At 43.4% G+C, this 19,333-nt stretch overlaps 2 protein-coding genes across 8 annotated transcripts in view; one reads left to right on the top strand and one right to left on the bottom strand.

Moving 5' to 3' along the window:
- Positions 1-1,128: 1,128 nt before the first annotated feature.
- LOC147576208 (uncharacterized) lies at positions 1,129-9,652 on the bottom strand. Its single transcript, XM_086679466.1, has 3 exons — positions 9,627-9,652; positions 4,497-5,914; positions 1,129-1,665 (listed from the first exon to the last, which is right to left on the bottom strand). Exons 1-2 carry the CDS (start codon positions 9,650-9,652, stop codon positions 4,936-4,938), a joined length of 1,005 nt encoding a protein of 334 aa, XP_086535592.1. The 3' UTR covers positions 1,129-1,665; positions 4,497-4,935.
- PLEKHA1 (pleckstrin homology domain containing A1) overlaps positions 5,205-19,333 on the top strand; it is a 57,238-nt gene continuing 43,109 nt past the window's right edge. For 2 of the 7 annotated variants that reach the window (XM_086681082.1, XM_086681081.1), the window contains exon 1: positions 5,207-5,490. The gene's annotated coding sequence lies outside the window, so the exon portion shown is untranslated. Of the gene's footprint in view, positions 5,491-19,333 lie in introns of all 7 variants that reach the window. The other 5 variants (XM_086681080.1, XR_015241899.1, XR_015241898.1 and 2 more) reach the window with 5 other exon arrangements.

Genomic DNA, 19,333 nt, shown 5'->3' on the forward strand with positions numbered 1-19,333 from the left:
CAAGGTCATAGTAGTCAGGGCAGATGGACTTCAGAGCTCCTTGCTATCCTATCCTTTCCTGGGGTGGGACCCATGATGTCCACAGGGCTCCTGGTGGAAGCTGTGACTTCTTGTCTTCCTCTGGGGGTCGGAGCATGGCAGCCCTCCCAAACACCTGACACATTGGTTCTTGTTATTGAATGCACGTACACTCTTCCGACAAATGACAAGAAGGACGAGAGAAACCAGCGGCCTTTAACTCAAGGAGGAGCTTGGCCAGAGTGGGGCAGGTGAATTGCAGGGTCTGAGGAGGAATTCCCACAGGCCGAGGGATGTGTGAAGCCCAAAATGGATTCATTCCCAGATCTTCTCCCATCTCTGTCTGGGAGAAAGAGCTCTTTACTTTCTAGAATGTTCCTCCACTTAGCTCCCCAGCCGTGGTCCTGGACACACACTTTGGCTTCAGAAAATCTTCCTTTTCACATTTTTATGCTACCCTGGAGCAAGATTCCACATGTTTGGACGAGAGCAGGCATTCTGTGCTCCACGACTTTAGGCCTTACCAGCATCCCAGACCTGCCACATGCGGTCAAGAGAATTAAAGTATGACCTAACTGGGGTGTGTGATGGGGCTGGAGCCTCACCAGACCCCAGAGATCACAGTGGGTGCTGAGGACTTTTAGGGGTCCTGTGGAATTAGGCAATAAATACTCTGCATCAGGTTCCATTCCTTATTGCCTGATGATTCCAAGGCAGAACATACCGGGTTCCGCTCCCTAAAAATCCCAGAGGCAATTATCTCCCCTGATCCCCCTTTTTTTTCTTGTTGAGCCTGGAGTTTGGGTTGGTTGCTGACCTGTTCCGAAATCCTGTTCTCGCATCTCTGCGAGCACGACTTGGTGAGCAGTCCTTCATAGTTCCTTCCTGATTGCCCTCCAGCCTTGGGACACAAGAGTGAGCTCCAGAAGGAGCATCCAGTCACCTGATCTGTATTCTGGGTAGGTCACTTAATCCGCCCCACCCTGGGTAATTACTGAGACTCATCCTTCATATCGCTTGGCTGAGGCTCAGTACGTGGGAAGGCTGGGAGGGCCAGCCTTCCGCCTCCTCAACCAGAACAGCAACCCCACTGACGGCTACAGGTTTCATTTTTATTTTTTATTTTATTTTTTGTAACTTAAAAAAATATTTATTTTTGACAGAGAGAGAGAGAGAGAGAGAGACTGAGCACAAGTGAGCAGGGGAAGGGCAGAGTGAGGGGGACAGAGGATCCAAAGCGGGCTCCACGATGACAGCAGAGAGTCTGATGTGGGGCTTAAACTCATGGAACTGTGAGATCATGACCTGAGCCAAAGTTGGACGCTTAATCGACTGAGCCACCCGGGCGCCACACGGGTTTCATTTTTAAACTGAAAATTAGGGAGGAGCTGTTTTTCACTCTCTGCTACTCAGTTTCTGGAGGAGACATGACAGGAACAAAGCTGGGTTCCCAGAGTGTTTGGTTCATGTTTAATTCTTGTTCCACATTGGTTCTGATTTGTAGCGAGAATAAGGGTTTACTTCTGGAGTTGCCTCTTCCGTTAACTTCTGATTCTGACTGTGAAGTTGGCTGGTGGCCTTCACCATGGAACAAATATTTCTGTTCTAGGCACTGAAGACACCGTGATGAACAAAACAGCTAAAATCCTGATGAACAAAACAGATAAAAGCTACAGGTCACACTCTAGTGCAACATGCAGAAAATAAACAAGATAAATAAGTAAAATATATAATGCATAGGAAAGGGATCATTGCTAAGGAGAAAAATATAAAGCAAGGAAGGGAGGGGCGCCTGGGTGGCTCAATGCGTTAAGTGTCCGACTTCGGCTCAGGTCATGATCTCACGGTTTGTGAGTTTGAGCCCTACATCAGGCTCTGTGCTGCTGACAGCTTAGAGCCTGGAGCCTACCTGAGATTCTGTGTCTCCCTCTCTCTCTGCCCCTCCCCAGCTCACTCTCTGTCTCCTCTCTCTCTCAAAAATAAACATTAATTGGGGCGCCTGGGTGGCGCAGTCGGTTAAGCGTCCGACTTCAGCCAGGTCACGATCTCGCGGTCCGCGAGTTCGAGCCCCGTGTCGGGCTCTGGGCTGATGGCTCAGAGCCTGGAGCCTGTTTCCGATTCTGTGTCTCCCTCTCTCTCTGCCCCTCCCCCGTTCATGCTCTGTCTCTCTGTCCCAAAAATAAATAAACGTTGAAAAAAAAAAATTAAAAAAAAATAAAATAAACATTAAAAAAAATAAAAAATAAAAATAAAGCAAGGAAGGGAGATGTGAGGTGTCCGTGAGGGGAGAGGAGGTCCAATATTTCAGAGGCGACAAGCGCTCAGTAACTTTCTGTGTGATTTTGGATCAGTCATGTGACTTGTCTACACTGATCTTTGTGTTGTCAAAGGAGTTAATTCTATGTGGAGGATCCTCCGCATAAGCGTATGGAAGGGACTCAATGGATATTTTTGAATGGAATATCAAATGCTTTACACACTCAAGGCATAAAGAGGAGGAGAGTGATGTTTTAAAGGTAAATTGCAGATTCTTGAATTCAGACTCCTCCTCTCCCTTTTCTTCAGATGACAAGTAGCCATGGAATATTCCAGCATTCCTCACTGCTGTCTGTGGGTCCTGAATGTTCTTGGTTTGTTCTCAGACTGTAATTTCAACAGGGGAATATTCCACATACTACTTCTTTTTTTTTAAATAACACTGAGAGCACTGTTATGTAATAAACCTCTCTATCCCCCCGAAAAAAAAGGCTGGAGGAAAAGGAGAGGGAAGAATATTATTACGGTTATTATTATTATTATTACGGCCACTGCATTTACTGGCTGATCCTGAGCCTTCCATACAGAAGGGTGTTAACAGGTGTGCTAGTTACACCCCAAACTCACAGTACCCCTGGCATTACTTGGTTGTGCGTCCTTAGGTAATTGAGTCACTTTTCCGGCTTTCCTCATTGCCTAATACACGTGGCTGTCAATATCAAACAAACTTTGGGACTTGTGAGGCAAAAAGAACAAGGGAATAATTTAAAATCACGCAGTCAATAATGTCAAATGGTACTAACAATAAAGAGAAAGTTTCCCTCTGGGTCCTGTCCAGAGGGGGTGAGAAGCTCTCTGCTTCAGTGGTCTGATCTCTGGGCTAGGGTTTCCAGATCAAATACATGTTAAATTTGAATCTGAATTTCAAATAAACATGATTTTGTTTTATTTTGTTTTGTTTAAGGATGTCCCAAATATCCTCACTTAGAATCTTCTAAGATTCCAGAGCTATAGACCCCCTCCAGACCATCTGGCCAGGGAAGGCAATCTCAAATATCCAGAGGAATCAGAAAGGTGACATCTGGATTTTTATGTGAAATCTTTCTATTTTTATGTATTTTTTATTAAAAAATTTTTTAATGTTTATTTAAGAGAGACGAGAGAGAGCGAGAGAGCGAGAGAGTGAGAGAGAGAGAGAGAGAGAGAGAGAAAACACGAGTGGGAGAGGGGCAGAAAGAGAGGAAGATACAGAATCCGAAGCAGGCTCCAGGCTCTGAGCGGTGGTCAGCACAGAGCCTGATGCGGGGCTCGAACTCATGAACTGTGAGATCATGACCTGAGCTGAAGTTGGATGCTTAACTGGGTGAGCCACCCAGGCGCCCTGAAATCTTCCTATTTTTAAATGTTTGCCACACATTCAGTTAAAAAAACAAAAACTAAAACCCACTGCATGAACCAAAGGAAATAGTGCTCTGGCCAGTTTATAAACTATGATGATGCCAAACCCTTTCAACCATTATACAGATGAGGAAGTAAAGCCTCAAGAAGACAGGGGTCAGTGAAGCTACACAGCTAAGGTTTCTCAAAAAATAACAGAACAATCATCTTGGGACTGTTGAAGAAAGAGCCAGGACTGGAGCTTTCCATGGAAGGTGAAGTCACCTCCATCAGCTTATGGGACTCTGAGAACATTCTTCAAGTTTAGCAGTTGAAATCGCTGAGACTCAAGAAAGACCAAAGTGTCACCCTCTGCCTAAAGTCACACAGGTAGGTCTCCACAGGTGAGTTGAGGGCTGTTTTTCACTTCTCCTTTGATTTAGATGACATAATACCCAAACTCCCTTTAGGATCCTAGTAAAGATAAACTCCAAATCCAATTTTCTGCCTCATAAACAGAATGGAGTCAGGAGGCCAGGCTGAGTGCCCAGACTTTTAACCCGGCTCACAAATACAGAAGGGATGTACATCTTCACATGGGAAAGATGTTCTAAAAGGCCTGGACAAAGATTTTGAAGGGATAAGGATGTGATCTAAAGCTGTGCAGGAAGGAAAGGAAGGACACAGACATAAATATTTACGAGAGCCTAGTGTGTGCCATGCACAGCAAGAGTGTGGCACAGAACTTTTTCCCTGATGTTTGCACGTCTGAGTAATTCTCATTTTTCAGGTTTCAGCTCAAGCATCACTTCCTCCGAGAGTACCCCTCCATCTCTTTAACTTACTCCGTTTCTCCACGTAAGTAAAATCTAAAATGATGTTGCTTAAGGAGATCTCCCTTCCCAGATTGCAGGCTCCGTGAGGACAGGACGGTGTCTGTCTCGCTCTCAGACGTACGCTTAGCGTCTATCATGGGACTTGGCACATAGTAGGTGCGCAACAAATGTGTTAAACATTTATGAATAGTCATGAGAATAATATTTATGCTCCATCTTTCCCGAAAGAATTTCAGTTAATCCTTCAAGTTTCTCTAAGCCTCCTGTCCTATACAGTAGGAGGTGGAACCAATAGTTCCAGGGAGAAACGGTTACGAGCAAAGAATTGGCGCGCAGAGCTGTAAAGCGTTTTTCTCCAGGTCACACAGCGGCCTGTCAATTTATGCTTCCTGGACCGATTATGGAACAGCTTGCAAACAAATTATTCGCAAACGAGCGAAGCCTATTTTTAAAGATCCCCATGCCGCGAAGCTCTAGCCGATGACGTCAGAGAACCCCGAGTTTCCGCCCCGCCCACTCCGAGCCAAGCCCCTGCTCCTCGAAAACTACCAGTCCCAGGAGGCACCGCGGCGCAGTGGCCCAGGGCTCCACGCGCGGCCCGCCCCGACGCGCCGAGGCCGCCTCCTCTGGAATTAGGAAGACGCCCGATGCCCGGCCCGCCACGCCGCCGGGACCCGCGCGGGGCCTGCCGGGACTTGTAGTCTCCGCGGGCTGGGAGTGCCGGCTTCGGAATCTCGGCCGCCGTCTGGGGGCTGAGGCGGCGCGGGCACGCGTGCGCAGTGTGCGGACTGGCCGTCGTGGGCGCCGCTCCGGCAGCTCGGTGGCTGTGGGAGCCGGGGCCGCGGCGGCGTGGGTGCTGCGGGCGGAGGGCCGACGTGAAGTTGGGCGTGAGGAGCGCGGCCGCACCAGGGCGGGGTGGGCGGGGCCGGGCTCTGGGAGCGCCGCGCCGGCTGAGGCGATCGGGGAGGCGGCCGAGCGTCCGCCGAGGAGCCGGCGGGCGCTGGTGAGTGCGGGGCGGCGGGCGGCGGGCGGTGCAGGGTCCCGGGCTGCCCCGCGGCCCCTGTCGGCGTGTGTCCGCCCCGCGCGGCTGCACCTGGGCGAGGCCGCGGCGCAGGCTCACCTGCGCGCGGGCTCCGGGGCGGCGGGAGGGGGCGGCGTCCTCTTCCCGCGACTCCTTTATTGTTTTCCTGACCTCAGCCCTCGGCGGCGTCCGGCGGAGGAGGGCGGGGAGGCCGGCGGCGGTCGCGGTCGCCGTCGCCGACGAGCTAGCTAGTCGGGGGGCTGTGCTGGGGAAGGACGGTCGCGCGCCGCTCCTGGACGCCCTGCGCCGGCCAGCTGTCCGGGGATTCCCGGCGGGCGACGCCTGTCGGGGTGGCCCGACTCCAGGACGGTGCCCACGGGGGCTCAACTGCCCGGGGCATCGTTTTCTACGGTCTTAACGCGCTTTCACTTTAGGACTCTCCGAGTCTGCAGCCGACTCCGCCCTGTGCTGTGCATAGAATCACGCTTTCCCTTCGCACCTTAATGGTGCAGATGACCGGTGCGAGGGTTGAAAGTGACTTGCCCAAGGTCACGCGGGTAGGACCAGGGAGGCGACCCGAACCCAGGTCCTTAAGCCTCGATGCCAGCCGGCAGCCGCAGCGCTTTGGGGGGAGGTCCTGAGTGGTTTGTGGTTTATCTCAGATGCTTTCTAATGACCCTCCTTGGATGGATCATCAGAGGGGAAAGTGTTGCCATAGTGAAAACGGTCTTGTTATTTATAGTGTTTACTGCCTTCGTTGACTTCTAGTTATGCTGAGTCCCATAGCAGAGCACCTGCCCTCGGCTGGGCACCCGATCGCTCTGGCGGGGGCGGGGGGCGGGGGGCAGATCCAAGACGAGGTTTAAGGAAGAAATATGCACGCGGTTTGTGCCCTTTTCCTCTCGTTTCACCTTCCAGTCCTGCGACCCTCCTTAATTTTACGATGGATCGTTGTCTGTTGCAGCAAGACTTTCTTTGCTTTCGTGAAGTCATTGCCCTTTGTGAATTGGTTTTCTAACTAGAAAATCTTATTTCCTGTGTGTTTAATGACTGGAACAAGTAGCGCGGTATGAGTTTTGTAACTATTGTCTCTTATCTTGGAACTGCTGATCGAGTCCGCTTTATTACCCCCCGTCCCCCGAGCGCTCAGCTTACATGCTTTCTGTTGGTTTAATGCCATTGAGACGCTTTTGACAGCGAAATCTGGCCAAGCTTTAATATGATTCAGAGAAAAACTGAAAAGAGTCGTTTTGGGAAACTCCATTTTTCTTCACAGTGTGAAGAACTTGAAAGAACTGTTATTTCAAAAATAGTAAGACCCATTCTTACTAAAATTCCTATCGCTTTTCGTACTCGCAATTTTCATATTAATACACTTGTGGCAAAAAAATATTTCCCCAAACATAGTAGGTCTAAATACTCCTTATCTTGGCCGAATCTTCCCAAGGAAAATTACATATTAGAATAATTATGTATTTAAACATGCATGTTTAAGCTTAGCAGAATTTGGGTTAATGGTTAATTTATTTTATAGTGCCATAAACCCTAGAATGTTTCCACTGATGAATTTCTCTTGAGTAGAGAGCCCTATCAAAGGATAGCAAGGGACATGGCTGTGAATTTGCTCTTTGCGGTAAGTAGTGGGTAACTTTTGTCACATTGAGAAGATGTGATTCATGTGTGTGGAAACTGCTTCATATGGCACTTTATCTTGCTAATTAGTAGTTTTATGGTTGCTTTGGGGAGGAGGGAAGTAGCAGGTTTGTATCTTTTTTATTCTCCGGTTTTAGCAATGTAGCCAAATAGGAAGGAGAGGTGATGCGTAAATTTGAGTTTGTCACAGGCTAGGAGAGACAGTCAAACAGGATAAGTATACAATTGTTAGGAAACTGCCATGAGTTCATAAGCCGGAAGGACCTTTTTAGAAGTGTTTAAGGGCATTAAGAATAGCATTGGGGTATTTTCTTTAGAAAGTCGCTGTGGGCAGTCCTCGCATGTTTGTTGTTAACTTATAGGATGTGAGGATGTTGAAGACGCCTGAGAAAATATCTGGAAAAGATGGCAACATTTTATATGTTTATAGGGGCTTTTTCTCTAAAAATGTCTAATGCAGCTTAAAAAAACAGAAAAACAAGACTTAAGCCCGAAAGTTCTTATGGTCATACTGTAAAACGTGCTGTTATTTTGACTGTATGATACTTTGTAACCCAGAATGAAATCTGTGAAATAATTTATTAGCATGATTTAAGTCAGACTTTGATTTTGAAACATTGCTTGCTGTTAAGTAGTTGTTCTTAAGTATTTCTGGTGTTTAAGAATGGGGGAGATAAATCATTTTCTGAGTAGAATATAGTAATTATTCAGATGTGACAACAGTTAACTCTGCTTTTATGAGACCCCAAACTTCAAGGACCATAGCAGTAACTGCCTCAGCCTTCAGCTTGAGCTGAAGTACTATGCAAGTATTACTTCTCTCCATGCTTGAGCATTTTACTGTTATTAATATTAAATTTTGATTTTCAATTTCAAGATGATTCTCTCGTTTCTGATCTGCAGTGATGTAATAAAATGGCTTCAGTAGGAAATAAATATGAAAATTGAGTTTTAATGGTTTTGACCATCGTGAGTACACAGCATTTAAAAAGGTACTGACATGATACCACAAAAGAGTTCTTAGGGCAGAAACTTGGTGGTTTTCGATGCTTGTCTGTAATGCTTGTCTGTTATTTTTAGCAACATAGAAATATGGGATGTTTTTATTTAAAAATAAAAATTCCTGTTGCTGCTTGTTTAGCAGTAGGACTCTGTTATGCCTAATGAGTAACATGAAACCACCGAACTCTAATATTTTTCCTAATAGCTGGCTGTGTAATAAAGAATATGTGAGTTTATAATGCCTGGAAGATATTTAAGCGAACGTATTTGCTGTTTATTTTGATAAGCCTTTTGATCAGTTGCATTGCTTTGATTCAGGGAAATAGTGTTCTGGGGATGTTATAGCGTAAGTTTTCTTTGAATTGGAATGTCTGTTGACCGTGAAAGAAAATGAGTGTCATCTAGGATGTTTTTTAGCATCTAAAGAAATCTGAAGGTCTTAAATACTTTTTCCTACATAGAAACCTTATAATTGTCAGTCTGATAGTTTTATTTTCCAAAAAGTTGTGGTTTTATCCTTCCACGCAGCCTAGCCTTTTATAGTTTAGCCATTGAACTCTGGATTCTGTATTCAGTTTACCCTCTTCCCGAAGAAAGGACAATCACAGGCACTTAGAACTGGAAGCAGTCTCAAAGGACTTCTCATGTAGCGTCTTACCCAGTACAGTGAATCCCCCGTGGGCATTTTCATGTCAGGTGTTTCCTCTCATTGCTAAGGGCAGTGATGCTGTTCTGTATGTCATCAGCTTATTGAGCAGTCTGAGCTTGGTGAAAACAAACAGAAGACAGTTTTATTTTTCAGTGTTTACTGCTTTCAGATATGATTTGTAGGCTCTTCCTTTTCCCCCTCTCTCTCCACCTCATAATATGGACAAATGATAGCTTTTCCATCATTGACAGCTATTAAAAGCTCATCTGTCTGTTTCAGTTTAAACCTTCAGTCTCCTATTCAATTTCAAGTTCCTGTCCTCTCTTACCCCACTGTCAGGCCACTTACTGCTTGAAGTACTTGGAGTGGAGAGGGATTGTGGTATGCTCCCAGAATTCCTTTCTCTTTCCTCTTCTGGGATCTACTTGGTCAGGGACTTGTAAGAAGCAAAATGGAAAAAGACAAGTCTTACGGGGGGCTGCTAAAGCCCTCTTTTGATGAACAGTGGCGAGCCATTCATATCCACTGATAGTCACCCACACTGGAACTTTTGGTGAGATCGCACTGAGAGACTCCCCACCGCACGTACTTCCTGGATATGGAATTTGCTGTGGGTTAACCTTTTCCAGCCTACACGCCCACCTCCTTGTCCCTGTCGTGGTGTTAGTGTTAGTGCCACCCCCGGGTTCCTAGGAGTGTGTGGGGTGAGGCGGTTTGGGGATCTTCTCTCTACAGCCAGATGTTTTGATAACAGCAAGACAGCTCAAGTCTAGCTAACCTTCTGCAGTTTTCGTTTAATCCACTGGAAACTCACTTCCTTGTGACGCCAAATGGTGCCATGCCAGCTGCAAAAATCTGCCCCCTTTTTGTGCCCTTACATTTCTTTTTTTTTTTTTTTTTGTCCCCTGCTCAAATAGGTGCACGATCAGTCATGCGATCTACTTCATAAGTAGGCATTGAACTGGAGAATGGGATGCCAGTCTCTCCTCATAGGCACTTCTTGGTGAATGATTGATTCTCTTGGAGGGCCCTGCCACTGTTTTGGGGCGAATACCCTCATCTTTTCCCTGTGTTCTCCCTGAAGACTCGAAAGACTTCTAATTTTTTCCCTCTCTCGTATCCCAGCCACTTGTATTGAGTGATGCTAAGGTTAAGGTGTTGATTAGGGTGCCAGAGCTGCCCCTGTGTGGGGGGGGAAGGGGTGTCCGTGTTGGGCTCCCCAGGTGTTGATGTCCTTATATCTTCAGCTTTGTATTTGTTAGCAAATTCGGGACAAGGCTAGTCTCACCCAGCACTAGGTAACAAATGATAGTGAACCCCTGTGGGCCTAACGAAGTCTCACTGTGCAGAATTAAAAAATTTTTTTTTTTACATTTATTTATTTTTGAGAGACAGAGAGAGACAGAGCACAAGGCGGGGAGGGGCAGAGATAGAAGGAGACACAGAATACGAAGCAAGTTCCAGGCTCCGAGCTCCGAGCTGTCAGCACAGAGCCCGATGCGGGGCTCGAACTCACGAACCGTGAGATCATGACCTGAGCCGAAGTCGGACGCTTAACCGACTGAGGCACCCAGGCGCCCCTCACTGTGCAGAATTTAATTTTTCTTTTTTTTTTTCCCTCTGTCTCTCACTGATTTTTGTTTTCTTTTTACTTTTTGGCTTACTTCCTGGTTCTTGACTGATGAAGTATCAACTGTGAATATGTTAAGTTATGACTGATTATATGGTCTAACTATACCTTAGACTGATGGATACATTTGGGGGGAGGTTTTAATAATGCAATTTTATCTATTCTTGCCTCATTCTAGCTTTGCTAAAAATAGAAATACAAGTAGAAATCCAGTATTTGAACCTTTTTCCTTCCATCGTCTAAGCAAACCAGTCATTTAAATCTGCTAGATGATTTCTTGTCTAATGAGGAAAAAGCAGCTTTCTATCTAGAAACTTAAACGCTAATACTCATTGCAAGAACATGGATCTAAGAGTATTATGCTAAGTGAAAAAAGTCAGAGAACGACAAATACCGCATGAGTTCACTCATTTGTGGAATTTAAGATACAAAATAAGTGAACAAAGAAAAAAGAGACAACCCCCCCCCCCCCCCCCCCCCCCGCTCTTGACTATAGAGAACAAACTGGTGGTTACTAGATGGGAGGTTGGGGAGGGGTGAAATAGGTGAAGGGGACTAAAAGTACACTTACGGAGATGAGCACTGGGTAATGTATGGAACTGTGGAATCACTATACTGTGCACCTGAAACTAATATAACACTATGTTAGTTGTATGTGAATAAAACAGTTGTGGAGGGAAAAAATATTGAAGTAATTATGGGCTCCTTAATGCTTCCTTCAACAAATAGTTACTGAGTGCCTTCCATGTGTCGGCACTGTTTTAGGCATTGGAGAAACAATAGTAAATACAAAAAACAAACAAACAAAAAAAAAATCACTGCTCTCCTGGAGCCTTTCCAGTGTGGGGAAACAGACAACAAACAGGTAAATAAATAAGTGATATTGTTTGTTAGCAGCAAATGCTAAGGTGCAGAGTAAAGCAGGAAAGGGAGCTGGGAAGTGGCAGTCCGGCTCACATTTGCAGTTTTAGATAGTGTCGAGATGGGTTGTCACTTTTTCTCTGGGAAAGTGACATTTGAGTTCAAAGGCCAAGTGGGGAGCTTGTCTGATGTAGTAGGTGCCCTCACTGAACACTGACATCGTCTGGGGAGATTTTAAAACGTACTGATGTTGGGGCACCTGGGTGGCTCACTAGGCTGAGGGTCTGACTCTTGATTTCAGCTCAAGTCATGATCCCAGGGTCATGGGATCAAGCCCTGCGTCGGGCCCCGCACTGAGCATGGAGCCTGCTTGGGATTCTGTCTCTCTCCCTCTGCTCTTCCCAGCTTGTGCTGTCTGTCTGTCTCTCTGTCAAAAATTTTTAAAAAGTAATGATATTCCATCTCCAGAGTTTCAGTTTTATTATGTTTAAAAAAAATTTTTTTTAATGTTTTATTTATTTTTGAGAGAGACAGAGACAGAGTGTGAACAGGGGAGGGACAGAGAGAGGGAGACACAGAATCCGAAACAGGCTCCAGGCTCTGAGCTGTCAGCCCAGAGCCCGACGCGGGGCTCCAACTCACAAGCCATGAGATCGTGACCTGAGCCGAAGTTGGACGCTCAACCGACTGAGCCACCCAGGCACCCCTTGTTATGTTTTTTTAACTTTTATTTATTTAAGTAATCCCACACCCAACGTGGGGCTCGAACTTGACAACTTTCGAGATTGGGAGTCACATGCTCTTCTGACTGAGCCAGCCAGGTGGCCCTGTCTCCGGAGTTTTCTGATTTAGTTGGTTAGGGGTGTGGGGCCAGCCTTGGCCTCAGGACTTTTAACAGCTCTTAGGTAATTCTAATAAGCAGCCAAAGTTGAAGACTTTTGAGCAGGGTGACTTTACATAATATTGTACAGAAGAGCCTGGGCTCCAGGGCTAGACTCCCCTAGTTTGAATCCTAGCTGTGCCACTTCCCAAACCTAGGACAGTGGACAAGTTATTTAAAAAATTTCTCCATGCCTTTGTTTTTTCATCTGTAAAGTTGTTGTTATAAGGATTAAATGAACTCCTATTTAAGTATTTGGAACAGTGCTTGGCAAGTAGTAATACGTGTTTATTGAATAAACACTTTTGAGTGTATGTTTTAATGGAGAATAAAGTGAATGGGGCAAGAGCAGAAGCAAGGAAGCCCCTGCAGTAATCCAGTGGAGAGGCAGTGGTGACTTGCACCACGGAGGCAGCAGAGCAGGTGATGAGAAGTAGTGGGATTCTGGGTATGTTTACAAGAGCCAACAGGCTTTGCTGCTACGTTGGACGTGTAATGAGAGAGAGAAGATTCATTCAAGTCCGACATCAGGATATTTTGCCCGAACAGCTGGAAGAAGGGAGTGGTTGGTTTTTGAGATGAGAAAGGCAGAGAGGAACAAGTTTCTAAGGGGAATATCTGGAGCAGTTTGTTAAGTTTGAGATGTCTGTTAGATAAGTAGGTAGATCTGTAGAGTGGACATTTGTACACGTGAGTCCGGAGTTCAGCTGAATGTCCAGGGCTGGAGGTAGGTATTGGAAGTCATCTGTAAGTGGACCTGTGTGAGTAAGTGAGCTCACCAAGGGACTGCATATATACAGAGAAGAGGTCCGTGGGCCACCTCCTGGGTCACTCTTACGTTTAGAGGTCTGGGAGATAAGATGTTTCTTAGAGTTTCTGGTGTGCTGTAGAGTAAAAGACAGTTGTAACTATTTCCTGTTTAAAAAAAATATTTTTTTTTAATGTTTACTTATTTTTGAGAGAGACACACAGAGCGTAAGCAGGGGAGGAACAGAGAGAGGAGGAGACATAGAATCTGAAATAGGCTCCAGACTGATAGCTCAGAGCCCGACGTGGGGCTCAAATTCATGAGCCGCAAGATCATGACCTGAGCCTAAGTCGGATGCTTACAGGCGCCCCATCCTGTTTTTAAAAAACAGCTTTATTAGAATATAATTCACCCATTTAAAGTGTACAATTCAGTAGTTTTTAGTGTATTCACAGTATATTGTGCAACTGTTACCACAGTCAATTTTAGAATATTTTTATTACTCTGGAAAGAAACTCTGTACCCTCCCATCCCTAGGTACCTCCTCAGTTCCCCTCCTCCCTTCTATCCCTAGGCAAGTGCTAATCTACTTCTGCGTTTTGGGTTTGCCCACATGGAGTGCCTATCAGTGGAATCCTATAATATGTGGTCTATTTAGAGAGATGTGGTATTCATTAGGACCTAGCATCTAGATTCATTAGATAATCATTTGGTAAAGATGGGGGCTATAAGATCTCTCTTGTAGAGAGACATTTTTCTCTTTGTAATTAATTAGTAAGAAAACTGTGGGGTAGGTATTTTGAGGCTATATGAATATTCTGTTCTCTAACAACATATTATATAATGGTTTTAGTTTATTGAAGATCCTCGCTCCAGTCCATGATTATAGTGGGAGTGCAAAGTGATGATTTTTTATTACTATCATATTTTCAAAGACCATACATTTATAATATCTCTAGTTCAGATGTATTGTGTAGAGTTTTGCCTTTTTTATACATCTTTTAACATGAAAATCATGGTTCCTAATAACAAGTAAATAAATGTTTTATTACTTTATATTATATTGCATACATTAGTAAATGTTATCTAAGATAAATCTTAGCATCAATATGTTTATGTTATTCTATAATACACATAAAATACTACCATATAAAATAGTTTCAGAATTATAATACTTAGTAGAATTACTGGGTTATAGGATAAATGTATATGTGATTTTGTTAAATAGTGCCGTATTCTCTTCACTAGGGTTGCACCATTTTGCATTTTTATGAGTGATGTAAGAGAGTCCCTGTTTTCTTACAGCCTCATCAATATAGTGTATTGTCAAGCTTTTGACTTTTTGCCAGTCTGATAGGTGAGAAATGGTATTTCTCTGTAGAACAGAGTTTTTCCATTTTGAAGAGTTGTGAACATCCACAAAGGTAGACTGAATTGTATAACCACAGTACCCATCACTTAGCTCCAACAGCCGTCAATCCAGCCCTTGCCTCCTTCAGTCCCTTCCCCCTGGATTTGTAGGTAATACTTTATCTCTGTATCAGTAAATACCTCTACCTGGTAAGGATTCATTTTCTTGGTAATATAACCACAATGACATTATCACACTGAAAATAAAGATCTATTTTCTTAATACCATTAGGCAATATTCAAATATCTAATTTTCTTAAATGTATCAGTGTTTTGTTTTTTTTACTTTTTTTTTTTGTTTAATGTTTATTCATTTTTGATGGGGGTGGGGTGGGGCGCCGAGGGGCAGAGAGAGAGGGAGACACAGAATCCAAAGCAGCTCCAGGCTCTGATCTGTCAGCACAGAGCCCCATGTGGAGCTTGAACTCATGAACCCCTAGATCGTGACCTGAGCCAAAGTCAGATGCTTAACCAACTGAGCTACCCAGGCTCCCCAGTGTTTTGTTTTTTTTTTAAACAGGATTTATATAAGGTCCCTATGTTGTGATTATGTCTTTTTTTTTTTTTTTAATGTTTATTTACTTTTAAGGGAGAGACAGAGTACAAGCCAGAGAGGACAGAGAGAGGGAGACACAGAATCTGAAGCAGGCTCCAGGCTCTGAGTTGTCAGCACAGAGCCTGACACAGGGGCTCGAACTCACGAACCATGAGATCATGAGCTGAAGTCGGACATCTAACCGACTGAGCCCCTTCTAGGTTCTTCCTCCTGTTCCTTTCCCTCTGCTCCCCGGAATTTGTTTTTGAAGGAACCATGTTACTTGTCCTGAGAAATTTCTTACAGTTTGGATTTTGCTATTTGAATCCCTGTGGTATGGTTTAACATGTTCTTCCTCTGTTTTCTGTATTTCCTACCCGTTGGTAGTTGGATCTAGAGGCTTGGTGAGATTCAGCCATTTGTATTATTTTTTTCAGAAGTGCTTCATAGACGTAACGTAGTGTGTCACGCTCTTAGACAAGTAGGCACGTGAAGTCTGGCTGCATTTTCTGTGGTGTCACTGGCAGTGCCTACTTTATCTTTGTATGTTATTTTGGGATTTTTCTTATTATGATTAATGTTGAGCATCTCTTCATATGTTTAAGGGCCATTTTTATATCTTTTTCTATAGAATGTCGGTTCGTGCCTTTTGCCCATTTTTCTATTGAACTTTTGATATATTTCCCTTGAGATTTTTTTGCAAGCTCTTTAAGTGTTAGGGAGATTAGCCGTCTGTGATGATAGAAGTTGTAAATATTTTCCACTGGTTTTTGACTTTGCTTATCAGGTTTTTGCCATGCAAAAATTAAAAAAAAAACCCTTTTTTTAATGTTTATTTTTGGGAGAGAAAAAGAGTGTGAGTGGGGGAGGGGGAGGCAGAGAGGGAGACACAGAATCGGAAGCAGGCTCCAGGATCCGAGCTGTCGGCACAGAGCCCGACACGGGGCTCGAACTCACGAACTGTGAGATCATGACCTGAGCTGAAATTAAAAGTCAAATGCTCAACCAACTGAGCCACCAGGCAGGATGGAAAAGCTTTTATAAAAAGTTATAGGTGGTCAGTTTTATCAGTGAATTTTTTGTTGCTGCTGGATATTTTTTGTTAATTTTTTAGAGTTTTAAGCTACATACAATAAACTGTATCCACTTAAAGTTTATAGTTCGATGAGTTTTGACTATATTGTAGCATGTTCCCCTGTGAAGTGGTATTCCATTGTATAGACAAATTACATTTTATTTATCTCTTCATGTGTTGACGGACATTTGGGTTGTTTCTAGTTTGGGGCTGTTAGGAATAAAGCTGCTATAAATCTTAGTGAATGAGTCTTCACATGCATATGTGTTTTCATTTTCTTGAGTAAATACCTAGGAATGGAATGACTGGGTCATAGATTAGGTGCATGTTTGGTTTTATTGCCAGAACTTTTCCCAGAGTGGTTGTATCATTTTACATTCCCATCAGCAGTACAGAAATTCTGGACGCACCACATCTTCGACAACGTTTTGTGTTGTAAGTCTGCTTACTTTTAGTCATCTGGTGGGTGTGTATGATGTCTTTTCAGTTTCACGATTATTGCTGTATTATTTACAGTCACTTTTACTCATTTTAGGGTTCGGTTCTGTAAGTTTTGACTTGTGCATATAATTGTGTAAGTTCCACCACAGTCAAGATAAACAGCAGTTACATGATCAGAAACATTTGACTTCTGCTTCTTGGTAGTTACTCCTTTTCCTTATTTCAGGCCCTAGCAATCCTGATCTGTTTTTCTGTCATGGTTTTGTTTTGTTTTGTTTGTTTCGTTTTTAACTTGCACGCAGTAAAGTTTACTCTGGTTTGTGTGGGCCTGAGTTGTGGGAAGTGTGTACCAGTGTGCCCACCACCATCAAGAATGAGAACATTTCCATCGCTGCGAAGATTACCCTTTGAAACCAGCCCCTCCCTTCACACACTGATTTGTCTTCTGTCCCTATAGCCTTTTTGATCTGGCTTCTTTCACTTGGCAAAATAGGTCTGAGATTTATCTATGCTGTACGTATCATTGGTTTGTTCGTTTATACTGTCAAGTAATATTCCATTGCATTAGATGCATCCGTTCATTTATTGGTCAAAGGTTGTTTTTGCTTTTATGCCTGCTATAAATAATGTTGCTATAAATATTTGTATACAGATTTTTCGTAAGCACAACTTTCACTTCACTTAGCTAAATACTGCCGGGTCGTAGTATATGGGTATGTTTCACTTTGTAAGAAATTGCCAAACTGTTCTTCCAAGTTGCTGTATGATTTTGCATTCCCACCAGCAGTGTATGAGAGGGGGTTCATTTGTTCCACATGCTTGTCAGCATTCGGCATCGCCAGGGTTTTGTTGTTGTTTTTTGGGTTGTTTTTGTTTTAGCCATTCTAGTAGGTATGCTGTGGTATCTCTTGGTTTTTATTTGCAGCACCTTTCTGACTAATGATGGTGAGCATCTTTTTATGTGCTCATTTACTATTCTATATCTTCTTTGTTGACTTGTCCAGATTTTTTGGCCATTTTCCTAATTGGTTGTTTGTCTTACTAAATTGTAATAATTTCTTGCCTGTTCTTGGATATCATGTATTTGATAGACATATATGTACTGAATATTTCTCCCATTTTGTGGCTTATCTTTTGATTTCTTAACAGTGTCTTTCAAAGAGCAGTTTTTAATTTTGATGAAGTCCAATCTAACAACTACTATATGGTGCATGCTCTTTGTGTCTTAATTAAGAATTCTTTGTGTACCCACAGAGTCATGAACACTTTCTCCTATGGATTTTTTTTTTCCACTTTTTTTTTTATTTTTTATTTTTGGGACAGAGAGAGACAGAGCATGAACGGGGGAGGGGCAGAGAGAGAGGGAGACACAGAATCGGAAACAGGCTCTAGGCTCCGAGCCATCAGCCCAGAGCCTGACGCGGGGCTCGAACTCCTGGACTGCGAGATCGTGACCTGGCTGAAGTCGGACGCTCAACCGACTGTGCCACCCAGGCGCCCCTCTCCTATGGATTTTTTAAGAAGCTTTCTTGTTGTGGCTTTCAAATTAGGTCTGTGATTAATTTTGTTACATTGTTTTCCCACATGGATAGCTAATTGTCCTAGCACCATTTGTTGAGAAGACTATCCTTTCCCGATGGAATTGCCTTGGGAACATCTTTGTTGAAAATCAATTGACAGTGTGTCTAAGAGTCTGCTTCTGGATGTACTCTGTTCCATTGATTTATTATATTAGTCTTTTTTTTTTTTTTTAATCAACCCTACATTGTCTTTATTGCTGTAGCTTTATTGTTAAGTCTTAAAATCAAATAGTGTAAATCATCCTACTCTATTCTTTGGGAAATATATTTGGCTTTTCCAGATCATTTGTATTTCAATGTATATCATAGAATATGTGTCATATTCTCAATTTTTATAAAATACCCTGCTGGAATTTTGATTGGATTAACTGTATCAATACTTCAGTTGTTTTTTTTTTTAATGTTTATACATTCTGAGAGAGAAAAAGCGCGTGCCCATGTGTGAATGGGGGAGGGGCAGTGAGAGAGAGAGAATCCCAAACAGGCTCCATGCTGTCAGTGCAGAGCCCAGCGTGGGGCTCCACCCCACGAATGGTGAGATCATGACCTGAGCCGAAATCAAGAGTTGGATGCTTAATTGACTGAGCCAGCCAGGTGCCCCTCAGTATTTCATTCTTTTCTGTGTCTGCATAATATGCCATTGTGTGAGATACATCTATGTTGTTTAACCATTCACCTGTTGGATGAACGAATAGGTTTATACTCTTTCGCTATTGTGAATAGTGCTGCTACGACTATTCATGTATACGTGAGTAACTGTTTTCACTTCTTTTGGGTATATATCTAGGAGTAGAAATGCTGAGTCATATGGTAATTCTGTGTTTAACTTTAGAAGAATTACTGAACTGTTTTACACAGCTGTTACACTGTCTTACAATGTTGGAGGGTTCCGGTTTTTCCACATCTTTGCCAACACTTGTTATTTTTCTTTCTTTTAATTATCGCCATCCTAGTGGGTGTGAAGCGGTGTCTCACTGTGATTTTGATTTCCATTCCCCTGGTTACTAACGATATTGAGCATCTTTTTGTGCTCTGTTGGCCAGAACATCTTGTGGGTTCTGTCGTATATCTTCTTTGGGAGAAATGTCTTTTCATGTCCTTGCCTGTTTTTTATTTGGATTGCTTGCTATTGTGTTGTAAGAGCTGTTTATATATTCTGGGTATTAGACCCTTGTTAGGTATGTAATTTGCAAATATTTCCTTTCATTCTGTAGGTTCTCTTTTCATTTTCTTGATGTTCTTTGATGCAAAAAAGCGTCTAGTTTTTATGAAGTCCAATTTAGCTTATTTTTTCTTTTGATGTTCATGCTTTTGGTGTCATATCTAAGAATTCACTGCCAAATCCAAGGTCATGAATATCA

This window comes from Puma concolor, chromosome D2 (assembly GCF_028749965.1).
Source record: "Puma concolor isolate L17-30 chromosome D2, mPumCon1.1.hap2, whole genome shotgun sequence".
NCBI lineage: Eukaryota > Metazoa > Chordata > Mammalia > Carnivora > Felidae > Puma > Puma concolor.

Coding starts and splice junctions, on each gene's coding strand:
- LOC147576208 (XM_086679466.1), bottom strand. CDS start 9,652: ATGGCACCATTTGGCGTCACAAGGAA. Junction 5,915..9,626: donor CCATTTGGCGTCACAAGGAA/GTGAGTTTCCAG, acceptor TTAAGACCGTAG/AAAACGATGCCCCGGGCAGT.